Raw genomic sequence first — 22821 nt, 5'->3', positions numbered from 1 at the left:
ATAACGTATAGGCGCAAGCAATATGGAGACTATAGCTTTAATTCATGATACGAAATGTTTATTAATAGCCTTTTATATCTGACGGTTACAAAATTTAAAAAACTACGGGTATTCCATGTTTCGCTCAGGCCATATTTATGACAGTCGATTTTCGACGGCTTGCCAGGTTGGCATTCGGATTTCGTTTCTCTAGTGAGGCCATTAATTTTGTACATAGAGAATGTCTCATGGAATCGAAATGGCAAATTAGCCACAAGAGCAAGCACGAGTAATTGGTCTGTAAGGGAAGGAGCCAAGAATCAAAAGAAGGAAACTTAATTTTTTTTTTATACAACGGATCTTGAAAAGGTTGTCCAACGTAGACATTTTTATTCTCACGTAAATTATTATATACTCAACTTCTGCGAAGAAATTGATACATATTTGAATGCCCGGCGCTTGATAAATCCACTTATAACAGTCTGTAGCTCAATTGATCTTCTACACGTACGAAAAGTGAAAATATGTAGTGAGTAAGTCTAACATTGGAAATATCACCTTCGTCGGATAGTCTTTTTAAAATCAGTTGTATGCAACAGTGATTTGGGATGTAATTAAAAGACTAAAAAAGACAACTAAGAGTTAAGAGTGTAGTTTTTCCCTACCGTGCAGATGAAATTTGGTTTGCTTGTTTTATCCTTCAGAAGGCGTTGGTTCAGAATTACTATCTGATCTTGAGCCCAAAGAATTTTTTTTTCAAACAATTAATCTCCAACACTCTTATATAGCATTTTTGTATTCGCCTATTAATTATATCCACTTAATAACAAGTGCAAACTAATATAGCGAATCGCGCAAAACAGAGTACAGTTAGCGGACAAACAAACATGCTGTCCAAGAAATCAGCTTGATATCGTAGCTATTGGTGATACATGAACATGAACAGGGTCATGGCAAAACGTTATTTAATCTGTGTCCCTATACTTTAGCTAAACACATTTTCAGCGATACATTTCGCTCATCGGTTCATCAAGTCGTCGGCGAATCCCCTCGTTAATGACCCAAGTCATATTGACAATAAATAATTTTCTTTCGGCGAGTCCTTTTCTACTGCTTCTAACGGCTTCTTGTTAGAGGTTGCGCAAAGTCTCCATCGACGAGAAAAATAGCTTATTGCGAGATTTTTTTGGAAATTCAAGTGAAGTAAAAAAAAAAAAATGTAAAGTTCGCGTTCAAGCAAAATCAAGCGGCAACAGTAAGCATATCATCTTTCCATTGATTTCCTACCACAATAAGTCAACACCAAGACCTTATTTCTACGCTATTATTTCCGATGGTGAATTGACACAAGACGCATTAGTGGTAACAGTGTATTTATTAAAAACTCCCTGGACAAATTAGCGTTACTCGGCCGACTACCATGATTGGTTGGTCAGGAAAATGCGACTGAAATATTGATGAGAAAGAGCAAAATGATGAAAATAGGGTAGCAAACAGAAGGGGTAATGCAAGCAATGGGACGAGCAGGGTAAACAATGTAAATATGCAGAGGAAACACAGTATGGAAACAGGGAGATACCTCAGGGCTAGAGCGTGGTATCGCTTGGCTACTGCCAAAGGAACCAAGTAAAAAGGTTAGAGGGAGTGATGCTATTATAATGACCAGAATATATCCCAAAAATTTAAATTACGAATACTCTTCGTTCGATTTAGGTTTAGTCTATAGACTGTGACCTAGAGAGGCGTCATTCATTTAAGCATTATAACACTTAATTTCATGAAAAAAGTTTCAAAATACAGTGAGCTATAAGAGGTTTGGTTTCTTGATGTTGAGTAGAATAGCAGTAATACTAAGTCTTTATAAATTAGCGATTTAACATGGTGTGTAAATGAGATATATTTTATTCTTATTAACATTGAAATTGGCGGCAGGGAAAAAGTCGGTTCACGTTTACAAATCACTTTCTGAACTTAACGCTGCGCGGCACTTAAATACCAGCTCTGTAAAAATTCCAGTCCAGGACAAAATGCGTTGAAAATCTAGTACCCAATTTTTTTTATAATAGAAAGGAATAGAATAGAGGTTTTAATATCAGGGCGATGCCAATGTTATACTTTAAAAAATTTAAGTCTTGTTAGAAGGGAAACAAAAGAGTAATAAACATTTCATTAACCGCATGGGAGCAGTCATGAGCGTGGTATAAATATCTTATGAAAAAATTACACCTACATGGCTTAGAGACCTCTGCCACATAACACAGAGAAGATAGCTAGCTTTGGGCAGAAAACAAAATCGTGGTAACGCTATAGGGTAGATAGATAAGGCTATGGTGTAGATCCACTCGGTTACAGTGAATGAGAGGAGCATATATTATTGATAGGATAGATAAGACTTAAAACGGCGGCAGAGAGTTTGGGATTAGCACAAAAAAATCACATCACCTGCTGAAAAAGAGTCAGCCAGCAGGCTCTTAATCACTGTCGATTTCGCAAGAGGGTTAAAATTTTGAGCTTTTGGCCAAAACATTAAGAATTCTCACTAATGGCATTTAAATGTTTTTGTAATTTTTTGCGGATAGCTAAGAATGGCGGAGTATCGGGTAAAGGAACTATAATCGCGTAAACCGCAAAGCACTAATGCAAACGGCAAATAACGCGACCCCATTAGACAGCATGGTCACAAGGCGTTCCCGATAAAGTGATATATTGTTGGTCGATCCTTAATGGTGAAAGAGCCATTGAGTGCTCATAAAAAGGAAATTTGTACTTCAGTTGTGTGCGGTCGTCTTTGATTATATCTTTTCTGATTATATCATGCCTGGTTTCATAAGCAACTTTTGGTTAGATTCAATCTTGGTTATTTTGTCCTCACTTGCGACAAAATATTTTCTTTTTTTAAAATATTTTTTGTGTATTTTGTCATGCTTTTTAACTAGCTGCTAGAATCACCTGTTTTCTTAGCATCGACAAACAGGACGGCGGGTATCTACTTAAAACAATTGCCTGAGTCAATATCATGTTTACCTTAGGAATACCAGCTCCCAACAAGACAGCTATCATAAAACCATAACGGACCAATAAGGATTCCAAATTCATATATATATTTATAAATGGAAATATATTAATAAATCATGGTTTTTTCGAATACGAAATTTTTGTATTGTAAAGTTTTAATATCGTTGCTGGATGGGTTTCATAAGACGTCCCGTGAATCACCTGGCGTTCAAGAATATTTAATTCAGTGGTGGTCATCTTTGATCACCATTCCCAACACACAGTCGGATATCGCTTGTTAGCGGACAGCTCTACTTAAAATCCCTTAAAAAACGCTCTAAATGATTTCGCACTTCTAGACTGTAATTTAATGTCATCCATGAGAGAAATCCAACTGTAGTGAATATCTACAAGTCATTACATTTACATCGAACTATTTTTGGTTTCAGGTAGCAACAACGAAAACGTCGATACGTAAATCCACATAAAAAAAACCCACGCTCGTGGAACGTGTCCAATACCTCGCGATGAACGTGAACCACACGCGCGACTTCAACTTCTCATTCCCAGCCGCCAGCAATGCTACCACCGTCGACTGCGGCTCAGATTCGGTCATAAAATGGGCGCTTCGCATCATCAACTGCATCGTGCTGCTTGTGGGGCTTGTCGGTAATGCCATCGTTTGCACAGCGGTCATACGCCGCAAACGCATGCGCACAAGCATCAACCTCTTCACCTTCAATCTAGCGTTCTCGGACTTGATCATCATTGTGATATACGTGCCCTCGCAGATCATCGCGCTGGAGAACTGCCAGCGATGGGTTCTGGGTACTTTCATGTGTCACGTAGTCTACCTAGTATTACCTATTTGCGTGTCAACGTCCATTGGTAGTCTGCTGACCATATCGTGCGACCGATACCGCGCGATCGTGTACCCTATGAAGCCTAAGCTCACTATGAACAAGGTGAAGATCATTATAGGGCTCATATGGTTTGTGTCGGCGTTGACGGCGTTACCCCTCGCGCTAGTGGTCACAACTTTCAGACCCGCACCCCACGTGACCTACTGTACGGAGTTCTGGCGTGACGCATCATGGGGCGTACTCTACTGGGTGGCGATCTTCATCCTCCAGTACCTCGTCCCGCTGATTATCATCGTGTCTCAGGCGGCGGTGATCGCGGTCAAGCTGCGCAAGTCACGCATTCCCATGCTGAGTTCCAGCAGCGAGACTTTGTACAAGAAGACACTGAGGACACGCATCAAGCAGACGCGCAAGATCACCAAGATGTACATCGCGCTAGTGCTGCTTTACGCGATTTGTCTACTGCCCCAGCACGTGGTTGCCACTTTCTGGTATAATTTCGGGGACTTTATGGAGTATAGTCCGAAAACGCGGGACCTCATCTACCAAATCGTGAATATCTTCCCGATGGCGAACAGCGCGTTTAATGCCATCGCGTATGGGACCCTTAATAAGGAGTTCAAAGGGATCTTCAAGATTGTTCTTCACCCGAAGTCTTGCGTGGGGCGGTCGGGGCTCGGCGCGCTAGACAAGCTTCACTTTGAACACAGCGACACTGCGCATGTCATGACTAGTCACAGGCGGGACAAACATCAACGGACTTTGCTGACAGCAGAGGAAAATGGGAATTAAGGGAGGGGGGTCCAAATGGCATCCGTAAACGTCAACGGAGTTTGATGACAGCAAAGGAAAAAGGAATATAAAAAGATGGTAATAGAGCAGGGGTGTAACCTGGCAGAGGGCAGGAGTCCCACCCTCAGAGGGGGTACTGATATTCACCCCCCCCCCCCCCCCCCCCTTATTGCTTATTACCACGATGGATAAAAATACTTTCAAAATACTTTCCGGTGTAAGGGACAGCACGAGAATTGTTATTTCAGAGAAACAAACTTCGAAGAGATTATCAGCAGTAAAATGTTACGTGGATATATTGAAGAGAACTATAACTGGAGGAAAAAAAACTCGTTACTTTTGCGAGAATCGCTTTAGACTAGAGAAACTTGCGTCAAATCAATTTCACGAAAACCCGCTAAACAAATAGCACCTAGACAAGCAGACAAGTGACAAAATACGAGCAGTTCCATCAACAATTATTTTCCGACCGTACAAGTAATGTTATGATGCTAAGGTTTACTCATCAAAAATACAATAAGGAATTCTTACGCATTGATATTGTACATATTAAGAGCAATGCATTCAACCATAAGGGCGAGAGCTCTAACACAGTGCATATTAAAAATAAATTATAACGGAAATTTAGTAAATCGAAGATCTGCACATTTAAATGGAAATTTAGAAGTATGTAATGCTTTCCTGAAACTTGCACGGCACCATGCGTATTAAGGGGTGGGGTGGGGGGGGGGGGGGTAATAAACCATGAAGATTAGATAGTTTCCACTAAGCTGCGACAAGGATTTGCCAAGAACTATTTTTAAATATTCTTTATAACACTCACTTAAAAACACCCTCCTCCCGCAAACCCACTCCCCCCCACCCCCACCCCCAGCTTGAATAAGAAAAAGTTCGTTGCATAAGCGTGATTTTTGGGAATCAATAATTTCGTCCTTTTCGCCCAAAATCTCGTACAAATTACTCACTAGCACTGCTTATCGACGTCATAGAACCAAAGCTTGTCGGTCTTTCTCTCTGTCCTCCAGTCCGTCCATATGGAGAGCCGACTTGCCTTTCCTACATCCTCGAGTCATGCGATAATCCACCAACATTTCTAGAATCTTCCATATTCTTTGGTCCCCCATGGTTTTGCGCAGCATTTCACTATAACGAAAATCACTAAGGATGAAACGAAAACGAACACGCACAACAGATTAGGGTAAAGGGTTGAGCGGGAAGCCTGCAGATAGCCTTATAGCACCTTCATCACAGCAGGGCAAATACGGGCAAATACGCTGTTCCACACGGCATGGCGATTCAGAGCAACGAAATGTTACCCCCCCTCCCCCCCTACCTTAACAGTTGTTCAGCCGCTAGTCCAAGTTGAACGCTCTCTGTACAGGCTAGGATCTGCAATATTAGTATAATACCCTCAGTCTTAGTGTTTTCAGTCAAGCAAATACGGAATTTTATAAAAAAAAAAGGGTGGATCTGGAAATAATGTTGAGACTTTAATTATTAAAATAATGACATGATTTTTACTCAAAATAGAGGGGGGGGCTGCATATTCACTCAACCCCCCCCCTCCCCCAACACACACCCTTACTCACCCCCCTACTCAATCATTGAAAGAATTGTTACAAAGAATTGGCATAAGCGTTGGCATGAGTCTTCCCCTTTTTTTTAAATTACCCTGGAAAAAAAACGTCTGTCTGCCCCTCTCCTCCTCCTCCTATCCGCTCCTGGTTTTAGCTAGAGGGGGGCATAGTCCTTCACTGACAAAAACTTAGGACATAGTTTTCTAAAAACCCGCAGGTTACTCTTATTAGCTTCCTAAGCTTTTTCATGGCAGCTGCAAAAATTCAGGGCTAGGGGACTGGACCCAAGACATGTTTTTTTCCCAGAGTACCTTGCGCCAGCGATGGGTATAACCCGGAAATACGAGAGCGGCAGAGTTTTTCCAAAGTAATTACATTGATATTTCCACGTTGCACAAATTCCGAGTCCAATGGATTGGCAAACATCGCGAAAAACTATCCGAGAACGTACCCAGTACATGTTCAACAATGCGTTGCATAGCGATATCGAGTTTGCAGTAGTCAAAAGCAATGGAGAGCTCGACAAAATCCCCGCGCACAAATTTGTACTTGCTATTTGCAGTCCCGTGTTCGAGTCGCAGTTTCACGGACCCATGGCGGAAAAGGATTGCCGAACTATCAACTACAATGGCACAGTCGAAGGATTACTGGAATTTCTACGCTACGTTTATTACGACGAGGTACAACTGAATGAAAATGTAGTGATGGAAGTGTTGCACCTTGCAAAATTTTACATCGTTCCTTCGCTAGTAAGCATGTGTTCACATTTTCTAGAGGAAAACCTTGGCCCTAAAGACGTTTTTATTGTGTTGCCTGAAGCTATAAAGTACGAAGAGGTGAAGCTACAAGGGATTTGTTGGAAATGTGTGGAATTCGACACCGAGCTTGCAGTGACATCAGAAGCGTTTCTTAATGTCACACAAGAAATATTGTGTGACATCCTAGAAAGGGACAGTTTGAGAATTCGGGAAATTGATTTATTCAAGGCTGTTTATCGTTGGGCAGAGCATAAAATGCAACGACAGGGCTCAGATGGGGAGGCAAGAACAATGCGGGATATCATAGGTGACAAGGCTTTCCATTTGATCAGGTTCCCAACAATGTCAAAAGAAGAAATTGGGGAGGTCCTCCCCCAAGCAAGTGATCTTCTCACTAAGAAAGAACTTTTTGAACTTTTCTTATATTTTGCCAAAGGAGACAATATAATATTGGAATTATTCAACTCTAGAAGGAGAATCGGAGATAAAAATACTAGCATCTGCAAGCGGTTTTTGAAAGTTTGCACCAATATCCGCTGGGAATACATTCGAGGAAAAAAAGATACTGTTTCATTTAACATAACTGGAGCTACTATCAACTTGACTGGAATAAAATTATTCGGTGAACAAAATGCAGAGTACTCAGTTGAACTGGAATTATTTGAAGAAGAAAGACTAATTCATGATCAAAAATGGCCAACAAAATTTCAATCCAAAGAGAGTCAGATGAATATCTATGATTTTACCTTATACTTAGAGAAGTCAGTTTCCCTTCAACCTGGAAAAAGCTACTGCATATCAGCATTGATAACAGGTCCAAAGTCTTTTAGAGGGATTGAAGGCATGTGCACAGTTCATTGTGATGATAATGTGGTGTTCCATTTCCAAAACATTAAAAGTGAAAATGGCACAGGACATGATAGTGGACAATTCCCAGAGCTGTTGTTTTATATCTGACTTATCTTGACTTATACAAGGATCAGTGTGGCAACAGGATAGTTAAACAAAATATGTGTCTTGACTGTACATCTACAGTAAATGCATGGGAAATAATAGCTGACTTTCAAAACATATTATTGTGCAAAACTGAACCTAGTTCCTCGTGTAATGCATGAAAGGCCATATGCTGTGTGGTCTGGTACATCTGCCATAGTGCCTGTCACTATGGAAAGCAATAGGTTTTGAAATTTTTGTACCATTAAGTATTATAATTTAGTGTATAATGTAGTCATTTATTGTATTAATGTTTCTGACACTCCTTTTAATTAAGCTATTTCTGCAAGAAGGTAGAAATAAAAATTATTATTTGTTGCTCAAGCATATATAAGTATAGGATATCATACAGTTTCCAGTTCAATTCGCGATTAATTTCCACAAGAGAGTTTTTCAAAAAGTATTATAATGTGAGCTTTTTCATAAACTCACAAGTGCAAATTTATCCCTAATTGAACGAGAAATCTGTATGATTACTTTATACATGTACAAATTGGGAAAGTCAAGTTTTTGTTTGAAACACGGTAAAACAGCGCGCGCTTTTGTCAAAACTGGCGTCATTCTTCAACAGTGGGCACACGAATATTGTGAATATTGAAAACTTTCGGATAGAAATCCTGACGATTTTCATGTCATTTCTCGCTTTTTCTTTCTGTTTGAATTGTTTTTATCAAAAAAAGGTTTTGAAAATTGTGTAGAGTATTATACAGTATCTATCCTGTAAGAAAATTCTAATTTTTGTGGATTTTGACTTTGATTGTAATTGCCTTGGTATTAAAAGTTTCTGCACTGGTGTTACATGTGAATTGCACTACTCTCAGCCAATCAGAATCTAGAAATTTGTTCATGTATATTATAAAGTGATAAATAGCTGTTTCTAAAAAAATTAAAAGCTATAGCTGACCAAGGAGGATGAAGGCACAGATACAACATGGCCAACTCAAAGGATTATGAAGGCACAGTTTTTGTGGAGCGAGGGGAACCAAGGGACCTGAAACAAGATACTATGTGCCATCTTGAGGATATCAAATAACATAGGAAAACCCTCAGGGCAAAACAAATAAACTCAAAAAGGAACTGGGGATGGTACCACCCCTTTCTCTGTAAATGGCTTGGATAAGGGTCAATACTGTATAAGATAATTCTGTTTTTTGAAGTTGTTTGTTTGCTTAATATTTTTTGTTTTTTGTTTTAAGAGCTCAATTATTTTTTAAGTCAATGTTCTCAAACCACACAATCACTTACTAAATCACTTGATTGAAAATAATCCTTCAGTTCCTGATCAAAATCTACTGACTTGGAGAATGAAACAGCTTCTATCACTGCAAGTACCTGTTAAAATTAAATAAGAATAAACTGTTACCACACAGTATGTTCAGCAAACTAAACAAAAGAGACTGTAGTGCTTGTACAAATTCAACATAATTTAAAAAAAGCAGCATATTGGAAGGCTATAGATGAAAGAAAATAAATGCCAACTATAATAGATGGTACCTCTTCCTCAAAGCTTTCTTGATGCTGATGCCATAAGGCAATCTTTGCAGAATAACTTAATCCTGTTCCAGCTGTGGAAAAGGCAAGTACATACTGAGTAATAATGCCAGAAACTTATCCTTATGTTTCCACACTGTAAATGCATCGATTTCTCTAGCACTACTGTACCATGTTTTCTGCTGGATGCCATCTGGCCACACAGAGATAGAAACTGGGGAGACAGGCAGTTTGTTGCTATGAAGAGGGCACCAGCATTTGAGCTGCACAAGGGAAAAAAGAAAAATATATTTGTGAAATTGAATAGTTAACTAAGCAGGTCAAAAACACTAACAGGATTGAGTAACAAAAGGACCAACAACAGACCTGAATAAATCAGTAGCCTTTTTAGATGACAATAGCAGTGCTTCAACCTATGGAAAGATGGGAGTAAGCACATGTTATTGTAGACATAAATAATATACAAAACAACTACAATCTGGAAATGACCTTAGTATTTGCAGCATGCATTTTTGTGAGGTTTCATAGAAGAATAGAGAAAGTAAAGAGAACGAAACCATAAGAAAAATGGGGGCTCTTTCCCTCTTCTTTGCAGGGTCTTTGCTCCCTATCAATTTCTGCTTAAACCCCACAGGAAAGCTTGTTACACAGGCTATCTCTTTGAAAATGTGTGGGGAGTGCCACCTTTCTCCTCCTGGATATGTTGGGTGCCATTTTGTGAGGATGATAAGTTAGCAAGCTAAACTTACCAATGGAAGAATAGAAGGGTAGTCCATCAGTGGGATAATCATTTCAGATAAGCCTCTCAAAGTCGATCCTTTCACATCCACAACAGGTTCTAAATCACTGTCAATCAAAGGCAAAGTGCAAATTTAAACAATATGAATCTGGTAATGATGAGACTATGGACTAACTTTTCAAGTTTACCAATTTATCAGAGTGACATAGGTCAGAATGTACTTACCTTATTTTTGAGTTCCATTTCACACATTTGAAGCTTGAGAGGTCATGGCAAATGGACTCTACCAACTAAGCAACAAAATGTGCAAAATAATGTGTTATTTGGTCTGCTAACCAGCAGTTCTTCATGTGGTTAATGACCTCGTCACAAGCACGCTAAGAAGACTAGGAGTTATGGCATACAAAGTACAAGACAGGACATATAGTTAGTACTGTACCTTATGTTGGAAGGTCTCTGTAGTCTCTTGTGCAGTATATCCCAGATACTCTCCAATGCTAAGGTTATTTGGATCAGGGCAGCCACAAATAGTCATGTTTCTAACTTGAGACTATTTCAAACAAAGATATAATCAATAAGAGTTTTCAAATTTCTGATATGATTATACAGCAGGAGCATATGAAGGGGGCCCTTGGGTGCACTGCAGTTAAAGAGGTGACTCACGAACATTGAGCAGTGCTGTGACCTCCTCTTTCTTTGACTCACAGCATCCTAGATAAAAAAAAAAAAACTTTTCCTGACCCCACCCCTGTTCTCCAACCCAAATTGCCCAGCTTCAACACCCCCTCCCCCCAGAAAAAAAAACACCTGTATCTTAGTTACTGTATTGACAGGCCAAGCTTAGTCTTCTCATAGCAAATACAAACTTGATATTTAAGGGATGGGAAATGTAAGGTGTGTACTACCCATGATTTGCTAAGTGGGGTGTGCAGTCATTGTTAATGGAAAAAGGAAAAAAGGAGAGTATTTGACAACACTTCAATAAGAAAGTACTCAGTTTTTAGTTTTTTTTTTTTTTTTTTTTTTGTGGCCACGTAGGGGTGCATGCTTACCCTGTGTATGCACACCTGGATGTACCAATGTTGAGGTCACCATCTTTTTACAGGCTCTTACCTGAGCCCAACTGACTGCCTTCCTGGTGATACTGTCTTCTTGGAATTCACTTGAGTGGGCTGCAAGATCCAACACGCAGCCTACCAGCTTTTTCACAACACTCTCTTGGAAAGCAATGATATTCACAGCAATCAAAAAGACACTTTCATTATAGCCTTGGTAGCAAGCCCAAAGGGAAAGAAGAGAGGAGACGAGGTGCACTAGGGATAGGGAAGGATAAGACAGGGCTTGCAGTTGACGCCCTGGTTTTTCTTTATAAACATTCACTCAGTGAACATTTTATTCTAATGATCCCATTCTGATTGCCCGAATGCTATTCGAGGTGTCAATCATTTTTAAATTATGCTAGTCGAGGTGTATCATTTTAGAGCTAGCATCAGTAAGGTTAGCTCAAAACATTTCTGGCATTTTAAATGAACAGCATTATCAGTATTTCTTCTAAATAATTTTTTTTTGCTTTTAGCTCTGGAAGCTTCATGATTTTCCCAATAAAATTGATATTTATTGCCTACGCCAGGGGCATGAATAAACCTAAATAAAACAAGAGCTTACACACGAGCAGATTTTGAGAAAGCTTCTTGCTTGCTTTTATTTAAATTACTAAGGTAAAACAAACAGGGCGCGCACAGCAATCCAAGAGGCGCACAATAAAAAACATGGGGTCAGCTGCAAGTGCTCCCTTTCCCATTTTTACAGTTGTAATCTGAAACACAAAATTTGAGTCTTTCATATATATGATACGAAGCTCACAAAACACACACTGCCTAAAACTTATGGGTCACAAATTACAGTACTGTTAAAAATGGACTGTCTACAATTACTGTAGACAGTACATTTAGACATTTTGACATTTTAGAAACAATTGGAGATGCCAAAAGCAATTGGAGATAAGTGGGTTACCACGATTACCATCTCTTTAACCCATCAGATTTCAAGGGATAAGTCCCTTGAGTCTGGCAGTAAAATTTACTCAACATGAGCCAATCACAATTGACACTTTGGTAAGTAACCCAAACTGAAAACCATATGTTTCCCAAATGGGCAGATTGCCTCCTTTTTATCTCGATACAAAAAAGCATCTGTTTTAAATACATATAACAAGAGTTTCCATGGTAAAAGTTTAATAAATTCTTTGAAACACCTGAGTTTTCTATTAAATTATGCTTGTCATGCCTAAGAATCTTTGCGCCAAAATGCATTCCGGAGTTTAGGATCGTTTTAACAAGGAAATGCTACCTTTGGTATCATTACTATACACTGAACGTGTTGTTACTATTATTTTACTGATTTGTCTTATTTTTAAGGGAATATTATTGTGAAACACCAAAAGTTTTTTATAGCTATGAGTTATTTCGCAGGCTACTTGAGAACTGTTGTTTACACAAGATTATGAGCTATTGGAGTTATTAGAATTAGAGCTGGATATGTGGCAGGTTACATACTTTTAGATTTGCCTCGTACTGATACAGTGGGCTATCAATCCCAATGCATAAAAATATATGTTGTTATTATATAGCTTATGTAGCCTGATTTTAGAATGGAGCCAAATGATTCACTTAGCTTCTATTTATTTACATAACCCACACTCGAGGTTATCAAGAGGTCAGCTAAGTGAATCATTTGGTTCCATTCTAAAATCAGGCTAAATAAGCTATATAACATAACCCACACTCAAGGTTATCAAGAGGTCAGCTAAGTGAATCATTTGGTTCCATTCTAAAATCAGGCTAAATAAGCTATATAACATAACCCACACTCGAGGTTATCAAGAGGTCAGCTAAGTGAATCATTTGGCTCCATTCTAAACTCCGGAATGCATTTTGGCGCAAAGATTCTTAGGCATGACAAGCATAATTTGATAGAGAACTCAGGTGTTTCAAAGAATTATCAAACTTTTACCATGGAAACTCTTGTTATATGTATTTAAAACAGATGCTTTTTTTTGTATCGAGATAAAAAGGAGGCAATCCGCCCATTTTGGAAAACATATGGTTTTAAGTTTGGGTTACTTACCAATGTGTCAATTGTGATTGGCTCAAGTTGAGTAAATTTTACTACCAGACTAAAGGGACTTATCCCTTGCAATCCGATTGGTTAAAGAGATGGTAATCGCAGTAACCCACTTATCTCCATATTGCTTTTGGCATCTCCATATTGTTTCTAAAATGTGTTCCTCGCAGAAGGCAATCATGAAAAAATCGAAAGCAAAAGGGGCAAAATTACAATATACAGTACCTCAATCACACTTCAAATTCAAGTGGAAAAGCTACAGTACATATACTGTTAAAAATGGACTGTCTAGAGCAGTTCCTGGCATTCTTATTGGTACTCCTGTGGTCGACTGAGAGGCAAAAGGGACTAGGGCATTAACCACAGGAAACCAAACAACCCCAAAAAGAAGGCCAATGGTTTCGACTAAAGTTCACATTGTTTACAAAACTTACCAGATGTCTGAATAACAGGGATCTGGATCAATGCACCCAGTAATTTACCAACACTTGGAAATTCCTGGAGAACAGACCGCGGACTGTTCTAAAGAAGAAATTGACACTGACACCTCATATCATAGGATAACTCAGGCTTATAGTCAGGATTTGCTGGTTAAGATTTAGATTAAATCTGTGCATGACAGTAAATAGGCCCATTTTTCTCTTGTATGTCTTATGTGAGAGTATGTGGTCTTTGGTAAAAAAGTATCATGTTTTCATGAAAAATGTTCAAGTGCAAATATTTCATTCTGGATTTTTAGTGACTGACTCAGTAGATTCAATCTCAATAATAGAAGCTTATTTAAAAGATGATAACAAAATATATAAATGGTTACTCTCCTACTTTCTTTTATCTACCATGGTGGCTGGCTCTATCATGGTGTTTGAACCTGTGAATTGTGTCACAAAATATTCTCTGGTTTGGTAGAAGGAATCATGATGAAAACAGAGAGGGTAAAGCCTGGTGGCCTATACTTCAGTGCCGTAGCAGGCCTCGAGCTATTTGAGGGGCACAATACAGAAACATTAGGAAAATATTTGGGGGGCAGAGCCGCTCCCCTACTGGTCATTTCCTTATATATATGCAACAGCCCTGTAGTTAGTGTTTGTAGTTGTACAAGACCAAAACAACAACAACAACAACAACAACAACAACAACACAGTTACGGTTATCTTATTTTATTGCATCTGTAAACCTACAGTCCTGAACTATGCTAATGGAATTATTGGGTTCATTTATTTACTTAAGCTTAAGTTATCAATGGATAAAATAAATGTCGTTTGGTTAGAAAATCCCCCATGGCTTTATGATCACAATAAATACAAGACAAAATCATTAATCACTGCTTGGGATAATATTTAGCTGTTCGCCTAACCTTTCCTTTGATGACGGCGTGTAGATCATCCAAAAAACTTCTAAGATCGTCCATGAGATTCCACATTTCACACGAATATTTCTCTGTTCGCCATTTCTGAGCCAGGCTTAACCATTTCTTGACCATCTCCTCCGAAACCGGTTCCATTCTGGAAAATCAATCTTCTTATCGAACTGCTGATTTCATTATTATTACATCATCGCAGAAGGCAATAATAAAAATGTCGAAAGCAAAAGAGGCAAGACATTGTTCTTTGGCCTGTTTCTTTCGTTCTTTTGGTTGAAATCTCCCGCTTTCTCGCTATCGGGAGAGGAAAACTGGTACTCAGAGGGAAACTGGTACTCAAACACCACAGGAAGACCAAATTAATTGTAGCATTTTTACATTAATGCAAAAACAGTTTTTTTTCTAATTTTTTGATGTGTTGTTTTGTTTTCGGATAATTTAATTCCAAATATTTCATATGGATTTACCCTCTTTTTCCGTGCTAAAATAGGATGTCAATATAACCCTTTTGTCCCCCACCCTCAAGGTCCCTCAAAGTATGCAGGCAGGCCCAGTCCCCTTGCTAGGCATTTTGCGACCGGAAAATTTCAATATGGCGTTCTGACAAGAGAAGAAAATACACGCTAACATAGACTGGTAGAGGGAGATATGTAGCAATGCCACACCAATGGACTTCAATTTTTCTAATACTTTTCTCCATATCAGCCCAATTTTGGTTTTGTGGGAGTGATTTGACCGAACTCAAATGCGACGACTTGCTCCCAGGACAATATCCTTTTTGTTCGTATTATTGTTTTGTTACCGATTTTTGAGTTGACTTGCTCTCATTTGTTTTTAATTTATTATGTTCCGAGAGGATCTGATTAAAATGGCTTTCTCTTTTCGGGCTATCCTTGTATCCTGTGCTGATCAGCTGTTAACTAACTCAATGCACTTTTAGTAAAGCTTAATAAGCTTGCCACAAGACAGAATTTATAAGCACATTATGTAAAATCCTGTTTTCTCTCCTTGACCATCTCTTACGTATAAGTGCGATGAGGCTGAAGTTGATTCTGAGACCCAATCAGCAAAAGGATGCAGCAAAGACCACACAGTGGAAGGTAACAAATACAAAGCTAATTTAAAGTGACTATTTAATACAAAAACATAGCATTTGACTTTTTTGCAATGGCATTGTTATATAGTCTAGTCTCCACAGCCTCTGTATCTCTGTTGTGCAGCTAATGGCTCATTGCATAACAGATGTACAACAGCTATGAAGGAGACTTTATATTGACTGACCTTAACACATTTATCTGTTTACTTTTTTATAGTTATGTGTCATACTGTACCAGGGCTCACATGCGAAAGTACAGAAACAAACAGTACTGAATTCAAAAGAAAGGTCCCATGTAGGCACACGTGAGTTCATCCAAGGGAGCTAGGATACTTTGTCAGTAAATCCTACAAGAATGACACCAGTCTAATGCCAGAAACTTTAGCAAGAAACCCTTGCACATGATTCAGCAAAATTCTTTTGTTGCCTCTTGTTGTGTTTTTATTTCCCATGTCCCAGAACCCTAACGATCAATGTTTTTAAATCTTTAACCCAGTGAACTCAAAAATTTTAAGCAGCCAAAAATACAGTAAATGTATGAGACATTACTGTATCTAAAATAGAGAAGAAAATGCCTCGAAAGGGCCTTTTGCCCCCCCCTCCCCCTGTTTAAAATCCTGGCTATGCCATTGGCACATGTATACTCTAAACTTGGATTTAGGTGTCACTATAAAGGTAAGAGGGAGGTGACACTCCTTTCCATTGTTCAAAAACCTGCCTAGTTACAGCTAATGTTTTGGTGCTCGTTTGAGATACAGTATGGTTGGTTTTGCCATGCTTAATCCTTGTATATTATCTCTGTCCCAGGAATGGCCATTCATATGAAAATGCTCTTCTTCTCTCTATATTCCTTGGCATGTTTGGAATTGACCGATTCTATCTTGGCTACCCTGCTATTGGTAAGATGCTTATTCTGTTACAAAATTATATACAGTAGAGTCACTGAAAAGGGTCATGTAGCAGCTCTCAGAAGATCTCACCTTATTAATGATGCACCAAAGACAAAACAATGGGGAAAAACAAGTAGAATACAATAGAACAATAAGGTAATCTAATCCAGCCAGTTACGTTAGGCCTTATGAGCAGGCTGCTACATCTCTGACTGAAAATGGTCATAAATTGACACAGGACAAGAATTCTATTGTGAGATACTAATAATGAAATATTGTTAATCAAATGTCAGATGAATGGTTATTTGACTTTCTCTTGCCAATAGATCGTTGTATTTTGAAATGCAAACAATAACAAAGGAGTGGCTAATTAGTATGCAAGTCTTGTGTAATATAATTCCATCACCAACATTCCACAATCCTTATTTTTGTTTTGTTGTTATCGTTCCAGGGCTACTGAAGTTCTGCACATTGGGGTTCTTTTTCATTTTTCAACTTGTGGATGTTCTGCTTATTGCAACTCAGGTACTATATTTTAAGTAAATGTTATTATATCTTATTTTATTTTATTAGCTTCACCACAATGGGCAGGGCAGCCGCAACAGCATGGCCATTTACTGCGGACCCTTTAAAAACTACATAATTACAACAGATAATAGAAGATGTAAAAAGACTATTTACAACAAGTTACAGGACGAGCCAGACTACGGCATGAATTACACTTGATACAGACAGTTTTCTACGTATGTATTTTATTTATTATATTTATCATATTTATTCAACAAGTTTAGGACAATGATACTGTACAATACACCTAGTTCGAAATAATGTTCTCAGTGCAAACAGCAAATGGCAGTTCTATGACTGACAGGACCCATGGATCCCAATATATTTGTTCCAAATTCAGAAGGAATAATGTATATTATATCATACAAATTAGCATTATAATTATTAAATTATCATTTATCTGGTTCATTTGCCACCTTTTATACTCATAATGACTAACCATTGCACTTTACAGTGCCATTTGGCAATTGTCATTCACTGTAAGGACTGACAACCTTTTTTGAAATATGTGTTCTTTTTATTTTACTTACTGTCCCTGTCTCTCAACAGATTGTTGGCCCAGCTGATGGGTCGGATTATGTGATTGATTACTATGGACCAAGACTCATACATATTGTCAAGGATAATGCTACATATTACAAGCCACAGTAGCAGTTATAAGATTAGATAGTACTTGCATCAAAGGGAGTGTAGCTAGGGGGTGCAAGTTACCCTCAGGGGCGTAGCCAGGTGGGGGCCTTGCCCCCCCCTTCTAAAAATGCAGTAGATGTATGAAACATTATCTAAAATACAGGAGAAAATGCCTTGAAAGGACCTTTTGGCCACCTCCTGTTAAAAATCCTGGCTACACTGCTGCCCTTAGCTGCCAGTTTTTCTTATCAAGATTCACCGGATTGTACACATTTTCACAAAAATGTATACCTGCACAGCCCCCTTAAGTAAATCCTCACCATGTGCCTGTACCAACAAGAACACAGAGGTGCAGCTGCTTTCCTCTAAAAAGTAGGTAAGGCTTTGAGTTGTACAAATTAAGAAATTTTGTTGTAAATATGAACTACTTTGGCATTCCAGAGCCTCCAAAATTGTCATCCTTAAATGTGCATGTTTTTCAACTCTCTGTTCTCATGGAAAATGTGCTGACCTTGCGTCTGCCCAAGCAATTGTTACAGTAGGTTCCACCTTCAAGCTAAGGGGATGTAGCCAATATTTTCTGAGAAGGGAGTGCACATAAATTTACATATGTAGCTACTGTAATATACTTTATTAAAATACACCATGTCATCTCTTCTAAGGAACACTAAAAATTAAGACAAAAGATGCTCAATGTTTCATGTTTATAGGCATTGTGTGGTTCAATGAGACATCCATTTTTAATGAACCGTTTAATGCATAATGTACTTCTGCGTCCTGGACGTAGCAAAGGCAATATTAATCTTTATTAATCGTTCCTTACGTGTTTATTAATTTACAATTATCTTAAAATAACTACAATTACATTAACTACAAATTTACATTATCGATACTTATACAGCAAAAAAAAAAGAAAAAAAAAATGTCTATGAACAACATTTTCTTTAAGGATCTTTAATGATGCATCTCTAAAATTCTTCAAATATTTAGCGTCCGTCTTTACATTCCTCCCATCCCTTTTGGAGTAAAGAAGTAAAGGTTGTATCTCAAAAGTAGAATCAAGTACCAGCATGTACAGAATAAATGCCTGGTCTCTCTAATCCACGCACGCGAAGTGAACATGAGATTTTTTGCATTAACTACGGCTCATGGATAATAAATAATAGAATGGAAATTTGCCTTTAAAAATCCTTTTCTGTTCTTAGAATGTACGTGGAATTTAATGCCCGTTGTATTGGGGGAATCTCAAGGGAAAACAACTTGTTAGCATAGATCGCAATACTTCGTGCAAAACACCCCAGTACTATATTACTAAAATGTATGGCTCAACTGTTTGCAAATCAGCAAACTGGCAGTGATGCCGTTCAACATCACGACGACTGAACACCCTAGCGGAGACAGAATACACTCAAGGAATGTTTCTAGCAGAGAACAAGACTTAGTCAATGCGAGCAGGGCTCCATGGCATGAAATTCACCGCGGTTTCCCTTCAAGATTTTCAAAAGAGAGACACGGATATACGCTATCCACCGTAAAAGTGTTAACCATAACCAGTGAAGATGACTCAATCGGCGTATTACTTCCTTTAGTTTGTCTTGCGCTATTTCTCTTCTCAGCAGCCTTTGCCTTTCGCTGTCAGAGAAGAAGAGAAAGAAAATACCGGGTCTCAAGCCCACAGAGAGTTTCAAAGCTTGGAACCAGCGAGCAGGGCCAAGATTATGATGCCCTGTCAAGACAGGTTAGGATAATTGTGTGACCGTTTAAGATTTCATCGAGAATCTCTGCTCTGAAAATATGAAAATATTCTTGGTTAATTGCTCGGGTCGAGCCTCCACTTCACACAGCAAGTAAAAAAATTATCTGCTTTACCCACTTTCATAGAATTGATATAAGAGGTCCTTCCCTCCCTCCAAGTCCAGCGAGTCCCGTGCACCCCCCTCCCTACAGATAGATAGATAGATAGATAGATAGATAGATAGATAGATAGATAGATAGATAGATAGATAGATAGATAGATAGATTTTATTCATGGCACCCTATAAAACATTTACATCGGCGTAAATCCACAAATAATGTTTTTCTTACTTTGCATTTTTTTCTTGTTTCGAATGATTAGGTAACGTCACCGTACGTAATCATCAAGCTTCACATTTCTTGCCTTCATACATTCAAAAATATGTTTCGCTAAGCGCCGATTCACGTTTTCATTCCGGCTCAATCCCATAATTCTGACGAACTTATTTTCTTTGTTGGCATGGTGTCTAACATTGATACCTGCATGCGTTTTAAGGAAATCCAGTAAATTATCCCGATCATCTTTATAGGCCGGACATTCTAACAGAAAATGCTCTTCATCCTCCACTTTACCTGTCTGGCATACTAAGCATTTTCTTTCGTTAGGTTTTTTATATGGCTTTTCATACCTTCCAGTTTCAATTGCTAGCTTATGATTGCTTAGCCTGAATTTAGTAAGGGCAATCCTATGGTCAATATTTTTTTACGTCCGTTAGATAATCTTCTAAATTGTGGGACAGTTTAAACTTTCTGAGCGTACGCAATTTCTTCTTTTGTTCTTGGTCTTTTCTGTTGTCATTTTGAATAGAGCTAAGCCATGTCTGTTGTTCAATGTCATAAAGCCTTTGTTGAAGAAAACTGTAAGTTGCTTCGGGAGTGTTTGTGTCAGTCAGCCAAATATCGCTCCTACCCGCAAGGTCTAGTATTTGTTTAATTTTTCTATGCCAAAAGTTCTTGTTTTCATAATTAGATATGGTAGCGAATGCTTTGCGGGATAGTTTTTCGTTATTTCCATTGTTGTTTGAAAGTTTAAGCCAAAGTTTGATCGCTCTACACTTTGCTTTTGTTCTGAGAGGGAATCGTCCTAATTCAGCCCTACACTTGTCCGAGCTACAGTATCGGTTTACGCCGAGAAGCCATTTTAGAAACTTGGTGTGGACCATTTCTATTGGATCTTTTTCTAACTTTCCCTTGTAGTCCGCTCCCCATATTTCGCTTCCATAAAGTAGGATTGGTTGTATCAAGGTGTCAAAGAGGCGGAGAGTTAGTTTGATATCTTGTCTGAAGTGCTCTCTCATTTCTTTTCTTAACTTGAACATCGCTTTTAATGCTGCTTTTTTTAGCTCCTCCTTAGCCAAATTAAAATTTCCATAAGGGCAAAAATGGAGTCCAAGGTACTTATAAGTTTTGACATTTTCTATTTTATAAGTTCCGTAAAAGATTTGGTAATTATTCATAGTTTTCCCGGTGTTATTAAAAATCATTACTTTTGTTTTATCTAGACACACACTTTGCCCCCAGCCCCCCCCCCCCTCCCCAAGTATTTTAAGGCTTGTTACGGCCCTGCCTCTTCTTCTAGAGCCATAGTTTAAAAAAAATAAGCCCCCTCCCTGCCTCTAAGAAGCATGTTTCGTGTTACCATCTTTCCAAGATCACAAGTGTCTGATTAATGCTTAGTTTTGGCCCACAAATGCCATTGCAAACGTAGAGGCAAGCGTAGTAAAACACTATTTTAGCATTCGAGACTGTTAGGTGGGGTTGGGGTGTGTTTACATACCCAGAGCCTATCAACACTCTTTTTGTGACGCCTACGCCGTTTTTTAGCAGAAAAACAGCAACGGCCATCGTCGCAAACAGCAACTAAAGCAAGGAGGGCAAAACGTCACCCACCTTCACCGTCCTGTCACAAACGTTGTGCCTCCTCCGCTATGCACCAATTGTCGAATTGAGAAATGGCGTCAGGACGGTAGGACCTGGTGTCATTCCTTGGGGGATCGACCAAATGTTGGAGCATGCGCAAACGGAAAGCTGCCTTACCGCGATGCAGAAGCGCATGTTATAAAATGTAAGCCAATTCTGACAAAACCCAAGTTGCATTGGGTAAACTTCCATTTTTTTTCACACGCAAAAAAATACAGACATATACTACACCTTTATGATCTCACATATTGTATGGTGTTTTATTTATATATTTTTTTATTTTCGAGCAGATTACGCTACACCAAACAAGTTTGTGGACTCTCCCGAGTTACTGTCCAGTGTTTTCTTCACTCCCGAGTCAATGATCGTGCCTTATCCTCCCCTCCACGGGATAACTCCTGCACCGCATCACGCGATGGACACGTGCTCTAGCATCCATGAGGATGCGGCCAGCGAAACTGGTTGGGATGATGGCTCACCTTCCAGTGTTGCTAACTGCGCCTGCAGGCTGATCACAGATAAAGTTGTCGAGCCTAATAGCGGTATTCCTGAAGTTTGGGTATGAAGGGCAGGAGCCTAGAGATCCAGGAGCCCTATTTCGAACAATAAAACCCTACCGCAATCGGTTGGTACTTACTAAATATGGATTGATCCATTTGAGACAACGCACAGGGAGCTCAAACTCCCCTTGTGATAGGACGCTAGTAGATAACCCGGTGTTTTCTTTGAAATAAATGACGGATAAACGAATAAAAGACGAATTTGCCCCAATACGAAAAAGAGAAATCAAACCATACTATATCATAAGGATATAAGATATATCATAAAGATATAAGAGAATAAAAGCTTTAAATACGGTCGGTCAATATTTTTCGAAATGTTTATTTTATCCAACAACAAAAGTGGTTTATTTTACTATAGCGAGTGGTAATTACAAGAAACGGGCGTGCACACTCTAATAACCAAGTCTCCTTGGCCAATGAGAGCTCGCATGTTACTAGCGTGATGTATGATATATATATATATATATATATATATATATATATATATATATATAGACCAAAAAGAATGCAGTCCTTACTGCGACTGCGCTACTGCGAGGTAGCGAAGGGTTCAATACAAAGTTAGTCATAAAAATAATTTACAGTAGGACATTGAGGCTCTGCACTGCGGCCTCGCCACATTTTATAATCCTCAAAAGGGAGAGGGGCCACCACTCATACCCCTTCTTGCCCCTGCGAGAAGGCAGGGTCCA

At 38.8% G+C, this 22821-nt stretch overlaps 4 protein-coding genes across 10 annotated transcripts in view; 3 read left to right on the top strand and 1 right to left on the bottom strand.

Annotated features, from left to right (window-relative positions):
- LOC116620108 (Fanconi anemia group C protein homolog) overlaps window positions 1-14977 on the bottom strand; it is a 54974-nt gene extending 39997 nt beyond the window's left edge. For 3 of the 6 annotated variants that reach the window (XM_048725552.1, XM_048725549.1, XM_048725547.1), the window contains exons 1-12: window positions 14664-14977; window positions 13744-13831; window positions 11300-11403; window positions 10626-10736; window positions 10412-10476; window positions 10197-10293; window positions 9814-9860; window positions 9619-9710; window positions 9451-9521; window positions 9202-9288; window positions 5962-6017; window positions 5594-5771 (exon numbers count right to left, since the gene is read on the bottom strand). In XM_048725552.1, coding sequence (XP_048581509.1) covers window positions 5612-5771; window positions 5962-6017; window positions 9202-9288; window positions 9451-9521; window positions 9619-9710; window positions 9814-9860; window positions 10197-10293; window positions 10412-10476; window positions 10626-10736; window positions 11300-11403; window positions 13744-13831; window positions 14664-14810 — 1125 coding nt within the window. In that variant the 5' untranslated portion in view covers window positions 14811-14977 and the 3' untranslated portion in view covers window positions 5594-5611. Of the gene's footprint in view, window positions 1-329; window positions 4602-5069; window positions 5772-5961; window positions 6018-9201; window positions 9289-9450; window positions 9522-9618; window positions 9711-9813; window positions 9861-10196; window positions 10294-10411; window positions 10477-10625; window positions 10737-11299; window positions 11404-13743; window positions 13832-14663 lie in introns of those variants that run through there. The other 3 variants (XM_048725545.1, XM_048725541.1, XM_048725557.1) reach the window with 3 other exon arrangements.
- On the top strand, window positions 3501-5251 carry LOC5515946 (QRFP-like peptide receptor). Its single transcript, XM_001635943.3, has one exon. It carries the CDS (start codon window positions 3501-3503, stop codon window positions 4626-4628), a length of 1128 nt encoding a protein of 375 aa, XP_001635993.3. The 3' UTR covers window positions 4629-5251.
- A 255-nt stretch (window positions 14978-15232) lies between the features above and the next one.
- Window positions 15233-18539, top strand: LOC5515894 (TM2 domain-containing protein CG10795). The gene is made up of 6 exons (XM_032385720.2): window positions 15233-15438; window positions 15693-15769; window positions 15983-16070; window positions 16573-16664; window positions 17107-17180; window positions 17772-18539. Exons 1-6 carry the CDS (start codon window positions 15326-15328, stop codon window positions 17871-17873), a joined length of 546 nt encoding a protein of 181 aa, XP_032241611.2. The 5' UTR covers window positions 15233-15325; the 3' UTR covers window positions 17874-18539.
- A 208-nt stretch (window positions 18540-18747) lies between these two features.
- On the top strand, window positions 18748-22426 carry LOC5515947. 2 transcript variants are annotated; one of them, XM_032385719.2, is made up of 3 exons: window positions 18748-19590; window positions 21474-21711; window positions 21857-22426. In XM_032385719.2, the coding sequence occupies exons 1-3, from the start codon at window positions 19210-19212 to the stop codon at window positions 22129-22131; spliced, it is 894 nt and encodes a 297-aa protein (XP_032241610.2). In that variant the 5' UTR covers window positions 18748-19209; the 3' UTR covers window positions 22132-22426. The 2 variants fall into 2 exon arrangements, with proteins under 2 accessions (XP_032241610.2, XP_032241609.2); XM_032385718.2 differs by having other exon boundaries at window positions 21471-21711.
- Window positions 22427-22821: the final 395 nt, after the last annotated feature.

This window comes from Nematostella vectensis, chromosome 1 (genome assembly GCF_932526225.1).
Source record: "Nematostella vectensis chromosome 1, jaNemVect1.1, whole genome shotgun sequence".
NCBI classification, from domain to species: Eukaryota; Metazoa; Cnidaria; class Anthozoa; order Actiniaria; family Edwardsiidae; genus Nematostella; species Nematostella vectensis.
The sequence above is the reverse complement of the archived record's forward strand: the minus strand, read 5'-3'. Positions and strand labels throughout refer to the sequence as shown.